The sequence below is a fragment of the Narcine bancroftii genome, chromosome 2 (genome assembly GCF_036971445.1).
Source record: "Narcine bancroftii isolate sNarBan1 chromosome 2, sNarBan1.hap1, whole genome shotgun sequence".
In the NCBI taxonomy this organism is placed as follows: domain Eukaryota; kingdom Metazoa; phylum Chordata; class Chondrichthyes; order Torpediniformes; family Narcinidae; genus Narcine; species Narcine bancroftii.
Genome location: NC_091470.1, coordinates 71,473,039 through 71,491,202, shown reverse-complemented (window position 1 = coordinate 71,491,202; position 18,164 = coordinate 71,473,039). Strand labels below are relative to the sequence as shown.

At 37.0% G+C, this 18,164-nt stretch overlaps 2 protein-coding genes across 2 annotated transcripts; one reads left to right on the top strand and one right to left on the bottom strand.

The window, feature by feature from the left end:
* The first annotated feature begins 1,544 nt into the window (after positions 1-1,544).
* LOC138752875 (fibrinogen-like protein 1-like protein) lies at positions 1,545-8,190 on the top strand. Its single transcript, XM_069915488.1, has 3 exons — positions 1,545-1,563; positions 6,914-7,069; positions 7,375-8,190. Exons 1-3 carry the CDS (start codon positions 1,545-1,547, stop codon positions 8,067-8,069), a joined length of 870 nt encoding a protein of 289 aa, XP_069771589.1. The 3' UTR covers positions 8,070-8,190.
* A 3,670-nt stretch (positions 8,191-11,860) lies between these two features.
* chrm5b (cholinergic receptor, muscarinic 5b) lies at positions 11,861-13,434 on the bottom strand. Its single transcript, XM_069915261.1, has one exon. It carries the CDS (start codon positions 13,370-13,372, stop codon positions 11,861-11,863), a length of 1,512 nt encoding a protein of 503 aa, XP_069771362.1. The 5' UTR covers positions 13,373-13,434.
* Between the last annotated feature and the right edge of the window lie 4,730 nt (positions 13,435-18,164).

Below are 18,164 nucleotides of genomic sequence, written 5' to 3'. Positions count from 1 at the left end.
AAACTGATTGACCATTTTGAGTTTTGTGTGCCCGATGGAGATGTGGGGTGGCTGGTAGTCATGGTGGGGAGCTGGCTGATGGAGGACCTCAGTTTTCTTCAGGCTGACTTTCAGGCCAAACATTTTGGCAGTTTCCGCAAAGCAGGACGTCAAGCGCTGAAGAGCTGGCTCTGAATGGGCAACTAAAGCGGCATCGTCTGCAAAGAGTAGTTCACGGACAAGTTTCTCTTGTGTCTTGGTGTGAGCTTGCAGGCGCCTCAGATTGAAGAGACTGCCATCCGTGCGGTACCGGATGTAAACAGCGTCTTCATTGTTGGGGTCTTTCATGGCTTGGTTCAGCATCATGCTGAAGAAGATTGAAAAGAGGGTTGGTGCGAGAACACAGCCTTGCTTCACGCCATTGTTAATGGAGAAGGGTTCAGAGAGCTCATTGCTGTATCTGACCCGACCTTGTTGGTTTTCGTGCAGTTGGATAATCATGTTGAGGAACTTTGGGTTAGATACAAGAACAATATTTCTCATGATGAGAAATCGAGAACAAGGGGGTTAAGGACTAAGGATAAGGGCTAAGCTAGAGGGGGCCAAACCACAGCTCATGAGTCACTTTGACATGTAATGTGCAGCTTGTGGAAATTGGTTAGCTGCAACAGGAATCGTATGAACCTGTGCTCACAGTGGTAGTTTTAGTAGGTGTGACTTTCATATATTCGCGTGTATTTTCATATATTCCCTGGCCTTGGCCAGGGAGATCCTGTTGCCCAGACCACGTACTCTCGCCTAGACCCCAGCTACAGTTCATCCAAGTTTCTGATGCCTTGACTACACACTCTTGCCTTGGCCCTGGCCACCCGCCCATCTAGTTGCAAACTCTTGCCTTGGCCCCACTTGCATAACTGAGCTCCCGGTTTACCACCCGGTCCCAGCCGGCTGCCCATCAGAGCTCCCGATGGCCTAAATGCAGACTTGCCACCTGGTCCCAGCCACCCTCCTGCCCATCTGTGCTCCTGACACTCTGAGCGCATACTTACTACCTGGCCCCGGCCACCTATCTGTTCATCTGAGCTCCTGACACCCCGAATATCACAGATACTTACCACAGTCAAAAGTAGTATGCGTGTAATAGTTGACCCCCTAAATTTTGCTCTAAAAATTTGTCCACAATATTTGACACATGCGTATATACGGTGTGCCTACTTTTTGATGATTGAAGCTAATACAAATAGCAGTTTAAAAACTGCATGCATGAATAAATAAAACGTGCATATTTCTTAATATTTATTTAAAATGCAACAAAATAAGCACGTAAGAGTAAAAGCGTGTATATAAAATATTGTCATATCTTGTGGCTCTCAAACATCTGAAGTTTGTCGTAAAAACACAAAACTGGAGAAACTCAGCAGGTCAAATAGAGTCCTTTATACGGCAAAGATAAAAATGCATAACTAACGATTCGAGTTTGCATACCTTCGTCAAGGTATGGAAAACTGTCGGCAGGCACCTGATTAAAAAAGTAAGGGGAGAGGCGTGGGGGGGTGGGGATGAGCATGGTAGCAAAAGCAGGAGGTAATAGGTAGAGTTGGGCTGGAGGGCTCAACAGCAAGCAAGGGGACTAGGGATATTTAGATGAATAGAGAGGGAAGGGGGTGGAGAGCTGAGTGAAAGAAAACTGGGACGGAAAGGGAGAGCAAGTTAGCAGAAACCAGAAAAGTCAATGTTAATGTGTCTGTTTTACTTCTGAAGTTTATCTTATGTGGATCTTGCATTAAGCAAGTTTGGTAACCCTTGTATAAGCCATTTAGGGCTGAAATGAGGAGAAACCTTTTCACTCAGAGATATGGAACTCCCTACCACGTTTGTTGAGGCCATTTCATTTGGATACATTCAGATAAGAGTTGGATGTTGCCATATTGGCTAAAAGGATCAAGGATAAGGAGAAAAAAGAGGTCGTATGATCAAATGGTGGAACAGGGTTAAAGGGCCAAATGGCTTTCTGCTCCTGTTTTCACTGTGCATGATACCTCTGTTCAGTGCACAAGTCCAAGCTCCTGGGCAATGTCACTTCAATTTCATCAAACAATGTCACTTTGTTTCTCATTTCCAACATCCCCAGTGCCCTAGTTTGATTTCATTTTCCATTTACTATACAATTAAAACGGCACCCTCATTCTGACTTTTCCTCCTGTGGTCTCCTGCACTGAAGAAGGTGAATGTAATGTTGATATTACTAGAGGAATAGCATATAAGGGCAGGGATGCAATTTTGAGACTGTAAAGCACTTGTGAGACCTCACCTGGAGTACTATATGCAGTTTTGGACACCTTATTTGTGAAAAGACGTGCTGGCGTTGGAGATAGTTCATAGAAGATTTACTAGAATGATACCTAGCTTATGAGGAGCGATTGTCAGCTCTTGGATTGTACTCGTTGGAATAGAAGGATGAGGGTCCTCAGAGACATTTCAAATGCTGAAAGGCCTGGACAGATTAGATGTGGCAAGGATGTTTCATGGTAGAGAATTCTAGGACAAGAGGGCATAACTTCAAGATAAAAGGGCTTCATTTTAAAACAGAATTGTGGGAAAATGTCTTTAGTCAGGGGGTTGTGAGTCTATGGAACTTGTTGCCACAGGCAGCAGTGGAAGCAGTCATTGGGTGTATTTAAGGCAGAGATTGACAGGTATTTGATTAGTCAGCCGATCAAGGGTTACAAGGAGAAAGCCAGGGAATGAGGCTGAGTGGGTGGATGGATCAGCTCATGATTAAATACCAGAGCAGACTCAATGGGCCTCCTTCTATTCCTATATCTTATTATTCAAGAAAGCTGAATACAAGTTCAATGACAACATCCTGACTGTCAGTAAAGTACATCACAGTATTCCAGACTCCATGTTGATTTCAAGAATTTAGATCATTAGCCATTCCAGTTTTGTTTCTCATTTCCAGCATCTCCAGCGTTATCCCCTTGTGTGTGTTTTTTTTTTACATTCCATTTACCATACATTTTAAATTTCCCCAGACACATAGTTTATTCACCAGTCTTGACCTACTTCAGCTGGGTTCACCAATTTTGTCTTCGTCTCTCCTGATCTATTACAGACTGTATTACGCTATTACAGCCGTCACTGCCCTTTACTAGCAACTTTTTTTTTATTATTAAATTTTTTATTTTTCACACCATAAATCACGTTAGCCATGATATACACTTTTTCTTTTTCACACATATACAGTGACTTTTTCTCCCCCCCCCCCTCCCTCCTCCCAAGCCACCCCCCCACCCCCCCCCCCCTCTCATCCATTTTAGGTATACAATCTAGGTTGCATTAAGCCAGTCAGACAATGTTGTCATTCAACAAAAATACACCAGAAATTCTACTGAGTCCATTCTTTTCTTTTCTTCTCCTTCCATCAACTTAGGTAATGTTTGTTCCCGGTAGGTTTTCGCTATTGTATTTAATGTAAGGCTCCCATACTTGTTCGAATATTTCAATATTATTTCTTAAACTATATGTTATTTTTTCTAATGGAATACATTTATTCATTTCTATATACCATTGTTGTATTTTCAAATTATCTTCCAATTTCCAGGTTGACATAATACATTTTTTTGCTACGGCTAGGGCTATCTTAACAAATCTTTTTTGTGCATCTTCCAAGTCAATTCCAAATTCTTTATTTTTTATGTTACTTAGGAGAAAGATCTCTGGATTCTTTGGTATATTGTTTTCTGTTATTTTATTTAATATCTGATTGAGATCATTCCAAAATTTTTCTACTCTCTCACATGTCCAGATTGCATGAATTGTTGTTCCCCTTTCTTTTTTACATCGAAAACATCTATCAGATACTGTTGGGTCCCATTTATTTAACTTTTGCGGTGTAATGTATAGTCTGTGTAACCAATTATATTGTATCATACGCAGCCTCGTATTTATTGTATTTCTCATCGTTCCAGAACATAATTTCTCCCATGTTTCCTTTTTTATCTTTATATTTAAATCTTGTTCCCATTTTTGTTTAGTTTTACCATTTGTTTCCTCATTCTCCTTTTCTTGCAGTTTAATATACATATTTGTTATAAATCTTTTGATTAACATTGTATCTGTAATCACATATTCAAGGTTACTTCCCTCTGGTAAACTCAAATTGCTTCCTAATTTATCTTTCAAGTAGGATCTCAGTTGGTAATATGCCAGCGCTGTATCTCCAGTTATATTGTACTTATCTCTCATTTGTTCAAAGGATAAGAATCTACTTCCTGAAAAACAATTTTCTATTCTTTTAATCCCCTTTTTTTCCCATTTTCTAAAGGAAAGGTTGTCTATTGTAAAAGGGAGTAGCTTATTTTGCGTCAATATTAGTTTTGGTAATTGATAATTTCCTTTACTAGCAACTTGAGGCTTATTTGCTTTCAGTTCTGATGAAAGGTCATTGAACCTTAAATATTAAGATGACGAAAGTGTCTACATATGCTGGAATCTGGTGCAAAAAAAAACTGGAAGAACTCAGCAGATCAAGCAGTATCTAAAAAATGAAAAGCTGCCCCATTCCTCCATTCTCTCCTTATCCTTGATCCCTTTAGCTCAGTGGTTTTTCTTTTTCTTTCCATTCACAAACCACTGTAAGTAATCCCTATGCCATTGGTGCTCTGTGATTAGGAAGGGGTTGCTTAAGGTGGGATGTGATTGAGAAGGAAAGATTGAGAATTACTGCTCCAAAGGAAATGGGCCAATGACAATTTTTCTCAAGCAAGACATTAGAGTAACAATTGGGACTAGCCAATATGGCAACATCCAACTCCTATTTGAATATATTATTTGGGGTCAAGACTGCGTCAAAACTGAAGTAGGGTCTCGACCCAAAATGTCAGTGTACATCTTTTGCCTCCACCCAGACTGCTTAATCACAGTTCTTCCCAACTTAAATATTATCTCTTTCTATCTCCAGAAATGTTGCATACAGTGAATACAGTATGTACCCTGTTATTGCAAATAAAAATCTTGTCATTTTCACATCATAGTATCTTTGTTTACCACAAATTAACTCTCATATTTCCTTTATTACAGCAGTGACCAAACTCATTGGTTGTCAAGTATTCAAAGTTCAAGAAAGCTGCAATATTATATACACACATTACCATAGAGAACCATAGAGCATTACAGCACAGAAACAGGCCCCTTTGGCCCTTCTAGTCTGTGCCAAAAATATAGCAAACAAATAGACAAATGATGCAATGCAATAGAAGTATTATCTGAAGAGTTTTCTTTGAAAAGATATTTACAACTTAAGTACCACTTACCCTCTGTAAACTCCAATTCTGTATATCAAAAATATATTTTAACCCATCATGTTTACTTCACATAACATGGTCATTTTTTGTAGACATAAAAAAGGAAGAAAATTGTGGATCCATCTGAAGTCTCATCTTACCCAAACTCACAGTAGAGTAAGAAAGAGGACGTGACCCATGGGAACTGATTCAACCAAAAGTAACTGAAAGTAATTCTATCATTCTCCAATATAGTTCAAAGGGTGCAGTTAACAACATTTGAAATTCTACAGACTCACCATGTTAGACTTTGGCTATTGATATCAAGAACTAATTGTACATTGAACTGATATGTCAGCATTTGCAAAAGTGAAATAAGATATGAATAGATACTGACAAGTTGCTTCACACATTTTTATGCTATGCTGAGATGTGCTGTGTTTCTTTAACTGAAACTACTACTAATTGTAAGGTAAGTTCTGATAGATTTACGTGGCTCCATTTGTATCTATTTTATTAGAATTACGATTGAAGGACCAGTTTAAAGAGTAGGATTTTAAAGTAATTTGTAGCCTCCTTAATACTATACTTAGACACAAAATGCCCAAAGATGTATGATCTGAAAAAGAATTTGTATCTGGATGGTTACATTCACACTGCTTTATAATTTTAACTGAAACAAATCAATTAGTTGATGAGGTATCAGTTGATACCTGAGATTAAATGAGTCAATAATTATGCATAATTTAATTGTCCTTTCTGTACATTTTCATTAAATAGGTTAGTCACTCAGATTTCTCTATATTCACTGTTTGTTTCTCTACAATCAATGCCAAAAATTGATTATTGCAAACCAATAGCTTAGACACTGTATCAGATGAGATATCAATTGGTTATTCCCAAAGTTGATGTGCTGCTCCAGGAATAATTTTACAGAGGAATGCTTGTCAGAACAAAAGAAAATCATCAGAATTATAGCAGTTAATTTGGACTGACATCTAGTTTCCAGACTCCATCTGGTGCTGTGGCTAGAACTGTTACCAGCCAGTCTGCTCAGAATTATACTGGAAATGTAATATGGGACAAAAATGTAGTGTGAATAGAATATTGTTTTTTATTTCTCTTATGGCTAGGAGGGCAGTGTTGCACAGATGGAGGGAAGTTACCCCACCTCATCATGGTCAATGGTTATGTGACATCATGTCATGATTAAATTTAGAAAAGATTAGACGCCCAATTTGAATGTAAATTTTCAAACGCAATGGGGACCCTTTTTGAGTTTCTTTTATAATCTTTGACTTCTTGTGAAGGTAGAAATTTTGATTAATGAGGTAATTTATTATTCTGATAAGAATTCTGTCTTTTTGGTAAAGCAGCTTTCTTGGTAGGTTTAGATTTTCCTTTAGTTAACAATAAAATAATTTTTCAACACAATTTGATTAAAATGTGGATACCTTTGAAATGATGTGATTTAAATGTAATGAATCTTCTTGAATTTTAACATGTATCGATATGTACTCTTTATTTTTGGTGTGAAATTTCAATGTTAATAAAAATATTGAAAAGAATATGGTTTAAACCATATTTTGGACCCAAAATTTATGGAACTTTTTGTAGTTTAATTTTCTTGACTGCTTTGAATGCAACAGTTGTGATGTATTTGAGGAGCCTTTTCAACATTACCCTTCTGATGTTGCTGAAGTGCACCATTTTGATAAGCTCCGAATTGTCAGTGGAACTGAGGAATGTACATCTCCTATCCTTGGAAGATTATGCTCACATACTCAATTTGAGACAGCAAGGTGGTAAGTTTGAATTAGCTTCATTTCAAATATTGTGTACGTCCATGTGAGTCCATATTCACAGTTGTGCCAGTCAATACAACTCTGCATTCTTTCCAGAGTAAAATATGATGTAACAACTATTTAAGTTATGCTAACATTGAATAGAAATTGGCCTTTGGATAAAAAATTAAAAGTTGATTATATAGTTTGGATTATGTGCCTTATTTTCTTTCATTTTGCAATGAACTTGACAACCTTCCTTTATTTGAAATGGAAAATTCCTAAACTTGTACTTCTGCATTAACTGTTCTTTTTGTGTTGTGCAGGTTTTCCGAGCAACTGTTATGACATTTTTCAGGAGTCAGAAGGCAAAGCTGAAGATGGGCTGTATGTCCTTCAGTTAATGAAGGATCTTATAGTTGTTTATTGTGACATGCAGAGTGCAGAAGGTGGGTGGACAGTAATCCAGCACATAACTGTTAATAGCTCCGTGGACTTTGACAGAACATGGCAGGAGTACAAGCAAGGATTTGGCTTTGTTAATGGTGATCACTGGCTGGGCAATGAGTTCATGCATCAACTCACTAGCAGGTCAAATGAATATAAGTTGGGAATAAAACTAATCGATGTGAACGGCGAAGTGAAGTGGGGAGAATATGACCCATTTCTTATTGAAAATGAAGAATCCAGATACAAAATCAGACTTGGTCTTTTTCATGGAACTGCAACTGATGCTTTGACACAAGATACAGAAACTTATATTCATGACAACCAAAAATTCACCACAAAGGATTGTGATAATGACAATTATTATAAGAACTGTGCCAAACTGGAACTCAGTGGGATCCCAGGTGGAGGGTGGTGGTATAATGCGTGTGCTGGAGCCAATCTGAACAGAAGAAATGTTGTTTACTGGCAGAATGATTGCAATAAAGATAGCCTGTGCAAGTATGCATGGATGATGGTAAAACCTAATAGCAAGGTAGCAAAATGCAGCCATACCTCAAGAGATGAGTTATAGTCATTGCACATAAAAAGAACTGATAACAAATCTAATACTAAATGTTGAAGTCAAACAATTTATTTAAATATTTTTGCACTTAAGCACGGTCTTGATTTGTTTACCAGATAGAATGGTAATAGGAACATCTGTTTGTAATTGAATGAATTAGTTTGGTACTGCCCACACTAGAATTATTTTGTGGAAAATTGTTAAATACTCAAGTTATGATTAATATTGATAATGTTATTTGTTTTGGATTAAAGTTATTATGTTTTGGGATGTGAGTGAAATTCTCTGCAAAGTGATTCTCATCTAAATACAGGTACTGTATTTGAAAATTAACTGCAGTATATTTAAAGTTGCCGTAAGACTGGCCATGTATCCAATAGCTTGGAATATGCTTTTAGATGGACTTTTAGGCAAGAGTATGAAGCTGAATAAATAAACCTTGTCTGTAGATGAACAGTTGCAAAACTGAAAAAAATCTGATTAAGAACCACACTGATAATTGAGTTATAGATAAAAAAACAGTTTCAAGATGCTCTAGTCAATGACTAGGATCCTTTATTCTCTTTGGCAGAAATTAATTCTCAAAACTATAACTTATGCTAAAAATGTGATTATTTCCAGAAGCAAGTGTTTGTTTAGGTAACATAACTATTGCTTTATATTTGTAAAAAATCTAATTGTTTATTTTTAAGAATAAAAAATACTTTGATTATCATGTATGTGTGTTGATTTTGCTAAAAAGTATAATTACTATCTGTTAGACTGGCTCTGATTCTGTTGTTAAATACCAACACTTCTGAATGGAGCAATCAGCATTTCCCTGTTTAAATATCAGCAAGTCCAGGACTTCCTCAGATGCTTATATGAAATCTGGAAGTTCCAAACTTGCACATCAGTACAGTAGTTAAAGTATCAGATCGTTCAATATGTTCTGCCACTGAACTAAGTTAATTATCCCCGACACCCATTGATGTCCATGACAACTGGAGAATTGCATGAAAGAATGATTTAAGAGATAGTTCTTTAATTATTTGTGCTTTGTTCAATATTTTTAATTATTTGAAACTTTTTAAATGTTTTGTTGATTTTAGTTCAAATGTAATACATTATTTTTATTTAATCATTTTTCATGTTAATGGTTTTAAAATGTTTTACCATGATTATGGAGGATCTCCCAGATCAACTCTTGTATATAGTGGATATCGTTAGTTCTATTAGGTTCCTAATCCATTTAAAGTGGTAAAAAATAGATGGAATTCAGCTTGCTATTTTTATTGAAATTAGTTGAAGATGTGAGTCTCTGCTGTGAGAGTCTATTTAGTCTATTTCAGAAGATTGGCTGCTTAGACCAAAAAAAAAATTCTGGATCTTTATTCTCTGAGTTATTACCAATGCAAGAAAAGGAGATGATAGAATTGATTTTTTTTCAAATTTAAATGAAAATAACCATAAATCTTATAAACCAATCTATTGGCAAATAGGATTGTGAACTCAGACGATTTTAAACCTGAATTTATTGACAAGGAATATGAAACATTTGTGGTAAAATATTAAAGTTGAAACAATACAATAATTGTACAAACATCTGACAAAAAAAACTGCTACACATCAGCAATAGTAACATTTTAGTAAGAATTCCTCATCTTTCAATTTGTCAAAGGATATAAATTATCAATCAGGTTTTTAAGAATTTCAGCCATCGTCATACGAGACTGAAAACAGCCATGTCAATATGTAGCATGTAAGCAGATCACTGTGAACAAACGTAGTTACAAAGCCTTTTAACACATGATAGTGACAGGATTGTTTAAATTAAGTTCAGATTAATAACTGACACCACTGCTATTGATCAGATTTGTCACAAGAACCCCAGATGTGGCTACATTTTATGCATGTGCACATCATCTCTTAATTACAAAAATCAATAGATTTTCCATTTGACAACTTTTTAGAAATTTCACAAAACAGGTCTGGATTTTAACATCTGGAGAGTATAATTAAGTAAAATTTTTGCATTACAAGAAATATCAATGCAAAAATTTTAAACAATTCATTAAAATTGATTAAAAATACTTTTGAGGTTAATAACATCTCCAAATGCAGGTGTATTTGAACATAGCTAACTTAAGAAAATGCAAATGTTCAGGACTGTTAAAAACATAACTTGTACCTTAACCTGGATCTTGATGGTAAACAAAAATGCATCTATATTTTGAGTGGTTTTCTGGATTTAATTTTTCATTTTAATTTGGAACAGGACAGTTTTACAAAATTACAAGCGGGCTGGTCATTCAGTGTGTGAAAACCCTGAATGCACATTCCCTTTGTCATCATTATTGAGATCATTGTTGGTTGGGGCTCAAGGAAGTGAAAAATTGAGCCTTTTTTGCTTTAGGATTTAATCTTAATGTAGATGATGTGGCCAAGGTCACATATTTAGGCCAGATTTTAAAGGAACATTGTTAAATAAAATCAACAACCATGGAATGGAAAACCATTCTATTTAGTTTCAATGTGATCTTTTACAGATTTTACAACATTCATCCTCATGTCTGCACTATGGGGTGCTTCCATTTAGGATAATCCAAGCAATTTTGTGCTGAAAACCCAAAAATTTTGCAAAAATTACATTTTGATTATCAACATGACACTGTGCATTTAGGCTTTTAAGGTAGGTCCCAGCCTTATTCCATCACCAAGATCCAGAAGAAGGGGGTGGTCAGCATCAGTCTTTCTGCCAGTCTACTTATTTGAATAGGAATTGTAAACTTTTAAGGTGGGGGGGGGGTCTTTCTAGGCTTTTGTTAATTATTTCTTTTAATTATATAAACATATTCTACATTATTTGTTTTAATGATTAAAACTTGATGAGGGCATTTAGATAGTTCTGAATGACCTGACGACGAACCTTTTCCTCCATGCCTTGATTTGCTGCTGGGGATTTCTTAGGAACTGCGCCTTCTTCATTGGCAGATCTGTGCAGGGCAGGCTCGTGTTGAGCCTGTTTAACGCTCGCCATCTTGGGGCGGATACTTTCTCAGATTTTCCACTGGTGGATGGTTCAAATGGACCTAAATTAGACCTTTCAACTTCTGGTCCACGCTGTCTATCGGTGGCAAGGAAGCTGCAACATTGGAGGGAAAGAAAACTCACAGCGGTTTTATTTCCTCATCACTATTCAGGAACTCTGTTGGAAAGAGATTATATTTGCACATTTGTTGAGATAGGTTTGGGTTCAACATCTTTCCCCTCCACTGCTTTAATCACCTGCTAACGTTCTGTCACAATTACGGTTGAAGAATGCCAGGTACCTATGAAGCCGTACTTGTCAATAAGTTATACTTCAAGGAAGATGGTAAAAATAAGCCCCCATCAAAAGAGGCAGAATTAAACAAATCTTCCCCTGCGGTATTTTAATGACACAAGGCATGTACTCCAGTGTTATTTGATTTGTTTCTCAGAAGTTTAGCATTAATTTGGGTTTTGTGTGATAATTTTGTAATCTTTATATAATGGTGCTTGTAATTGCAACAAGGACGACTTGAGAATTAACAAGAGCCCGGTCAACTGAGCTTGCAATCCACCGAACATTCAGCATAGGTTCTTGGGTTGTGATTTGATGTGGTTACACTGGCACTCGGTCTACTCTATGTCTTTAATCACTTATTTCAATTCTAGTGTACGCAAAGGAACAATTATTGAATGGTCGTCAATGGTCATATCTTGAGTATAGAAGAAACAATTCAATATCCACTTAATTCTCACATTTGAAAGGTCTAATTTGTTGCCGGCTAGATACTTCACTTTCGCTTCCACTGAAATAGCAATAGCATTTTGAAAGTATTACGGAAGGTTTTGTTGCACAGAGCATAACACATGGGGTTGACTGTGCTGTTAACGTAACACAGCCAATATCCCAGATGCCACAATGATTGTGGGATACAGTCTGAACAGAATGTTGAAACTAACACCATAATATTGTACGGTGTCCAGGTGATGATGAAAGCCAGTAGAATCGCACTAAGTGTCTGTGCTGCTTTCTTTTCCTTTATCAAAACCAACCTTTTTCTCTTTGTGATCTGCAATCTCAGGTTTTGATCTGGGTTTCGGATAAATGGTTCAGCGGATGGGCGAGGTGTTAATTTTATTTCTGTGCAACTATTACTTGTGTCTGAGGTTGATGAAGAACTGCCATTTTTGATGGCTAACTTGTAAGGCATGTACTTTTTATCCTGTTTTTTTGGGGGGGTGACCAAATAATTTTGATTTTCACCATTATTTATTGGAGGAGGTTCTTCCAGGGACACATTTGTGCTGTCCTCAGCAAAGTATTCATCCTTCTGCTTGTGACCACGAGGCACAAAAGGACCACATTTTGGAGTGAGCCTTTCATCAGCTTCCGACATGGGGTAACTTGTAAATGAATCCATGTGGTTACTTTTTAACCATTCATTCGTGACATTTTTTGTGTGTGCGGATCTCAGAGTTACTGTCGTGCTTCTGTTTGAAGACCACGATGCTCGGCATCTTTCTTTGCGTGAAAGCTTGTGACCGACGCATCCAAAGCAGGATGTTAGCAGAGTCCTTTTGGAAACAACAACTTCATCTTCAGAGGAGACATTTGACGCTTGCAGTTCTGCCAAATCCTTAGTGCGTCTTTCAGTCTCTTTGTAGATGCGGCAGTACAATATTGTCATCACCGACACAGGGATGTAGAAAGCAGCTATTGCCGTACCAAAAGTAATAATAGGCTCAGACAAAAATTGTATCTGGCATTCATTTGAAGGAACCGTTCTTTCTCCAACCAAATATTGCCAGCATAAAATTGCAGGGGCCCACAAAATAAAGGATATTAGCCATGCAAGTCCAATCATAATACAAGCCCTTTTGGGAGTACGTTTAGCCCTGTAAGTTAATGGCCGTGTGATTGAGAAAAACCGGTCAAAACTTATAAGGAGCAAATTCATGACGGAGGCATTACTTGCTACATAATCCAGTGCAAGCCACAAATCACATGTCAAATTCCCCAGTGACCAGTGACCTATCAGTATGTAAGAAGCATAAAGATTCATGGAAAATATTCCAATGATAAGATCAGCACAGGCCAAACTTAAAAGGTAATAATTATTCACTGTCTTTAGTTGGCTGTTCACTTTGAATGACACAATGACTAAAATATTGCCTATTATTGTTATAAAGCTTACAATGGCAGTAATAGTAGCAATGGATACTACTTGCAAAAGGCCCTGTCCCTCCTCTTGATTGGAGCTATTGCCAGTCAAAGATCCATTGCTGAAAAGGTCTGATCCCATGATTTCTGGAACTAGAGCAATACCTGGAGAAAGGAAGGAGCAGTGGGTGTTATTCTGACGACATTAACGTGGATGATGCAGAGTAGATGCTTCTGTATGTATCCTTCCTCTTTGGTTCTTCTGAAGAAGAAAACATGCAGTTACTAATTTTATCTCATTAGCCTTCTGTAATCAGTGGTAAATTCATATGATTTAATCATGACTTGTATGACTGAGGAAAAGCAACCAGAGTAACTTTCATAATTTCAAATTACTCCATTATAATTTTCGGATTATACCTCAGGGGAAAACTCTAGTTCCTTTCCTTTAACTCATCCCAACCACAATAATTCGAAGGCCTACTATTTTATTACTGAATGAATGTAATAGAGATTTTTTTTTAAAGTGCAACTCTGTCAAAAGTTGTTTGGAATTGATCTGATTTTTGAAATACTATCTCATAGAAGTAACACAGATAAGCAATGACAAGTTTCTGCTGTGAAGTTTCTGTCTTGGAAGGCTGTGGATTGATTATGTTCAAAACAAAATGATGATTTCTCCAATATCTGGAAACCTAAGGGAAATGGAGTGGATGAAATGTTGAATGGCCTATACATGTTTCTATTCTTGTGTTCATTGAACAAATATAATCGAATAGTAGAATAATTGCTTCTTTAATTTTCTTTTAGTCATATTACATTCTCTGATCAATTTTGTGAGGGGTAAATTGCTGCAGATGGGTCAGTATAGCTGGAAATAGGTCCATGGCTTAAAAATGGAAATTGTTAATTCATCCAGTTCCCCCACCTCCTTTATAAATCTACCTTTTTTAAGTTTCGTTGATCCTTATTATTCAATTATCTAGTAACTTAGTTATTTTTATGCATCAGAAAACTGTTAAAATGTCTTTTCATGCCTGCATGTCTAAGAAAGTGTATTGCTGCAATAAGCAAGAACTCACAACATTGACATGGAAATGTTGCAAGATTTGTGAGCAGGATTCAATCCTGAGTGATTGTACCCAAGTTTCAGTTATGTTAAAGTGGAATTGAGTGAATACCAGCCCAAGTTACTTAGAAAGCTCTCCAGTCCCTGTTGGCTACTGAATCGCCCTGTCTTACAATATCGTAACAAAACATACAGAACAGACTGGAGTAGGTTCACGTGCAAGGGTGCTGGTGATGGTTTGGGGAGTGGGGGTGGTGGTGGTGAAAATGTAAAATTTGTTACCAGAGTGGATAGTTTAAGTTAATATTGTGGATACGTTTCAGAGGAAACTGGACCAGCAGCTGAAGGTGATGAGAATAGAGGGTTGATTGAGTTAGATGAGAAAAGATTTGAGGAGTTTGCAAAGAGTGTCATTGCTAACATAGGCTGGTTGGCCAAATGGCCTGATTCTCTGCCATATATCAAATGTGCGCCCAATAAAGTTAAAAATACTCCTCCAAGAGGCAGAATACTTGAATTCCTCAGCAGGCCCCTGCATCAGAAGATATTGGTGACAGTCACTATACTGGTTCCAATTTTATAATTGGTATGGGTTAAGCAGGAAATGGCTGGGGGGGTGGTTCTAACTCCATTTGGAAAATCAGTGCATTTGGGTATTGGATAGGATATCGGTTTCACAATGATGGTCTCTGACATTTTTCTCTTGTGAGAATTAAAAAAGCAAAAAGAAAATGCAGATTGGGGGAGATATTGAATATGTAATGTTTCATTAAGAAAAGTATTTTTTAAATTTTAGTTTTCCAAATTTCTCCCTGTTTTCCCTTAGGAACATCTGACTACACATTTGGTTTTATTTTCCAGGATTTCAGCATGTAGCCAATATGGCAGATGATAAATGAGACCCAAGTATGAATAAACCCCAAATGCAACCTTGTTCTTTCCAGCAGAGATCACTGAATGAGAAAAATATTTGACTGAGAAGTGAACTAATTTCACCCAGTGAAGCCTTGTGTTAGCTTGGCATTTGAGTGAAACACAAAAATCTGTAGATGCTGGGGTCAAATATAGTACACAAATATGCTAGAGAAACTCAGCAGGTCACGCTATAGGAAGTATAGTTTTGGGCCTGAGTCCTTTGGCAGGAGTAATAAAAAACAGGCAGATACCTGAATAAAAAGGTGGGGGGGGGGGTGTGGTAGGGGGGAGCAGGAATTACTTTAAGGATAATACAGCGTGATAAAAGGCCCTTCTGGCCCTCAAGCCTATGTCGCTCAATTACCCCCACGTGCTACTGTTTGAAAAGGTGATAGAGGGAGAAACTTTCTATACATTTAAAATACATTTAAGAAGGTCCTGAGTGTCCATTTGAAGTGAAGTAATTTACAGAACTACCCATCAAGATCTTGGGAAGTAGTTTAATATTTAAATTTGATTTCAGCATCTCCTTTCAATCATTGATATTGCACGTTTCATCTATTTTAGAACATTATTATTTGAGCTCCCATTAATTTGTGGATAATTTTTAAATTTAGGCCAGTGGTTCTCAACCTTTTTATTTCCACTCACATACCACTTTAAGTATTCCCTATGCCATAGGTGCTCTGTGATTAATAAGAGATTGCTTAAGGTGGGATGTGTGTGGAAAGAAAATGTTTGAAAACCACTGTTTTAATCGTACCTAATTGACTTGTATTGTGCACGGTTTCATAACTCCAAAGGAAATTGGCCAATGACAATTTTTCTCAAGCAAAATGTTTCTGTAACAATTGGATCTAGAGCAGTGATTCTCAACCTTCTCTTCCCGCTCACATACCACCTTAAGCAATCCCTTACTAATCACAGAGCACCGATGGCATAGGGATTACTTACAGTGGGATGTGAGTGGAAAGAATAAGGTTGAGAACTACTGATTTAGACATTCAGCAATGGGAACAGCCCATTTTTGCCCTCAAACCTGTGCTGCCCCAATTACACACAATTGACCTACAACCCCAGTATGTTTTTTTTTGTAATTCTTTATTTATCGCACTATGAACCAATATATTTACAGATGCATCTCTAAATATTCACAGTGACATTTTCTCTTTTTTTCCCTCCCTTCCCCCTTCCCACCCCCCTCCAAAAACAGTAAATATTGGACATATAAAATACAATAAAACAGTATCTTTATACAAAAGGAATACAAACAAAAAAGACATCATCTATTAAATCTGATCGTGTTTATCTTCTTATCATTTTAGGTGGTGATGGTTCTTGGCCTGCTCTTTCTGCCATGTTCCATATATGGTTCCCAGGTTTCCCCAATCATTATAACTTTGACTTTTAAATTATGTGATTTTTTTTCCCAATGGGATACACTTAAACTTGGTTATATATTCCATTAATGTTTATAGTCATTTAGTCCAATGTGGCCATCTTATATCTTTATTTTCACTTCTTTTCCGCCTCTTCACCACCTCTATCCCTTTTTTACCATTACTGTTTTTTAAGTTTTCCTTTTTAATCTCAATATATGACAACACATTTAAGACATGAAATACCCCAACAATCCCTACAAGCAATAACCCTTTAACCCCAAGTGAACCTCCCCTCCTTGGATTGCCTCCTGTCCCTTGACGGCAACCACAACTCCCCTTTCCATTCAGTTTGTGAACTTACTCGCAAGTGTCAACTGATTTCGCAGTGACCCTTATTCTACACGCCAGCCCCCCCAGAGAACACTATTTTCCTATACTTATAACAAAGCTCTCTCTCTTTTTTCCTTCTTCCCCTTCTCTTATCCATCTTTAAATCTTTATATATACATTATCTTTACTTTATATTTATTACATATTTTTGTATATTTTCTTGTCACTCCTTCTCCTCTCTTCTCCTGAACTGCAAATGTTCAGCAAATTCTTGGGCTTTCTTTGGGTCCGAGAACAGTCTATTCCGTTCCCCAGGAATTAATACTTTGAGTACTGCTGGATGTCTTAATATAAAGTTATTCCCTTTCTTCCATAAGATTATTTTCGCTGTGTTGAATTCCTTCCTCTTCTTTAAAAGTTCAAAACTTATGTCCGGGTAAAAAAATATTTTTTGTCCCTTATATTCCAATGGCTTATTGTCTTCTCTAACCTTCTTTCTTGCCTGCTCCAGTATGTTTTCTCTTGTCGTATATCTTAGAAATGTTACCAATATGGACCTCGGTTTTTGATGTGGTGGCGGTTTCGGTACTAGCGCTCTATGTGCCCTTTCGATTTCTATTTCTTCATTTAAGTCTGTTATTCCCAGCACCTTCAGGATCCATCCTTTTATAAATTCCTTCATATCTGACCCTTCTTTGCCTTCTTTCAGGCCCACTATATTTATGTTGTTTCGCCTACTGTAGTTTTCCACAACGTCAGTTTTTTGTGACAATAAATCTTGTGTCTCTTTAATTTTTTTTCGCTCTCTTCCAACTTCCCTCTTAAATCATTTATCTCCAATTCTACAGCAGCTTCTCGTTCCTCCACATTTTCTACTCTTTTCCCTATTTCAGTCATGACCAACTCTAAGCTTTGCATTCTGTCTTCAGCTCTTTTCATTTTTCTTTTGATTGAACTAAATTCTATTGATTGCCATTCTTTTAATGACCTCATTTGTTCTTCGAAAAAGGCTTTATCTAAACTTTGTCCTTCTATTTTACCTTCTTCTTTCCTTTGAAATTCTTGGTCTTCTTCCTCCTCTTCTTTTGTGTCTGTATCTATGTCTGTGTCATCTTCTTCTCTGTATCTGTGTATCTTCATCCTTTGGTGAGCTGCTTCTGTATCCTTGCTGGGCCTCCAGCTGCTGTGTTTCCTGCTGTTGGGTCTCCCGCTGCAGGTCAACATATTGTTGAGCCTCC

Excerpts from the sequence above, each read along its gene's own strand:
- LOC138752875 (XM_069915488.1), top strand. Across the intron at positions 7,070-7,374 it reads CAATTTGAGACAGCAAGGTG|GTTTTCCGAGCAACTGTTAT; the intron begins GTAAGTTTGAAT and ends TGTGTTGTGCAG.
- chrm5b (XM_069915261.1), bottom strand. The coding sequence starts at position 13,372 with ATGGGATCAGACCTTTTCAGCAATGGATCTTTGACTGGCAATAGCTCC.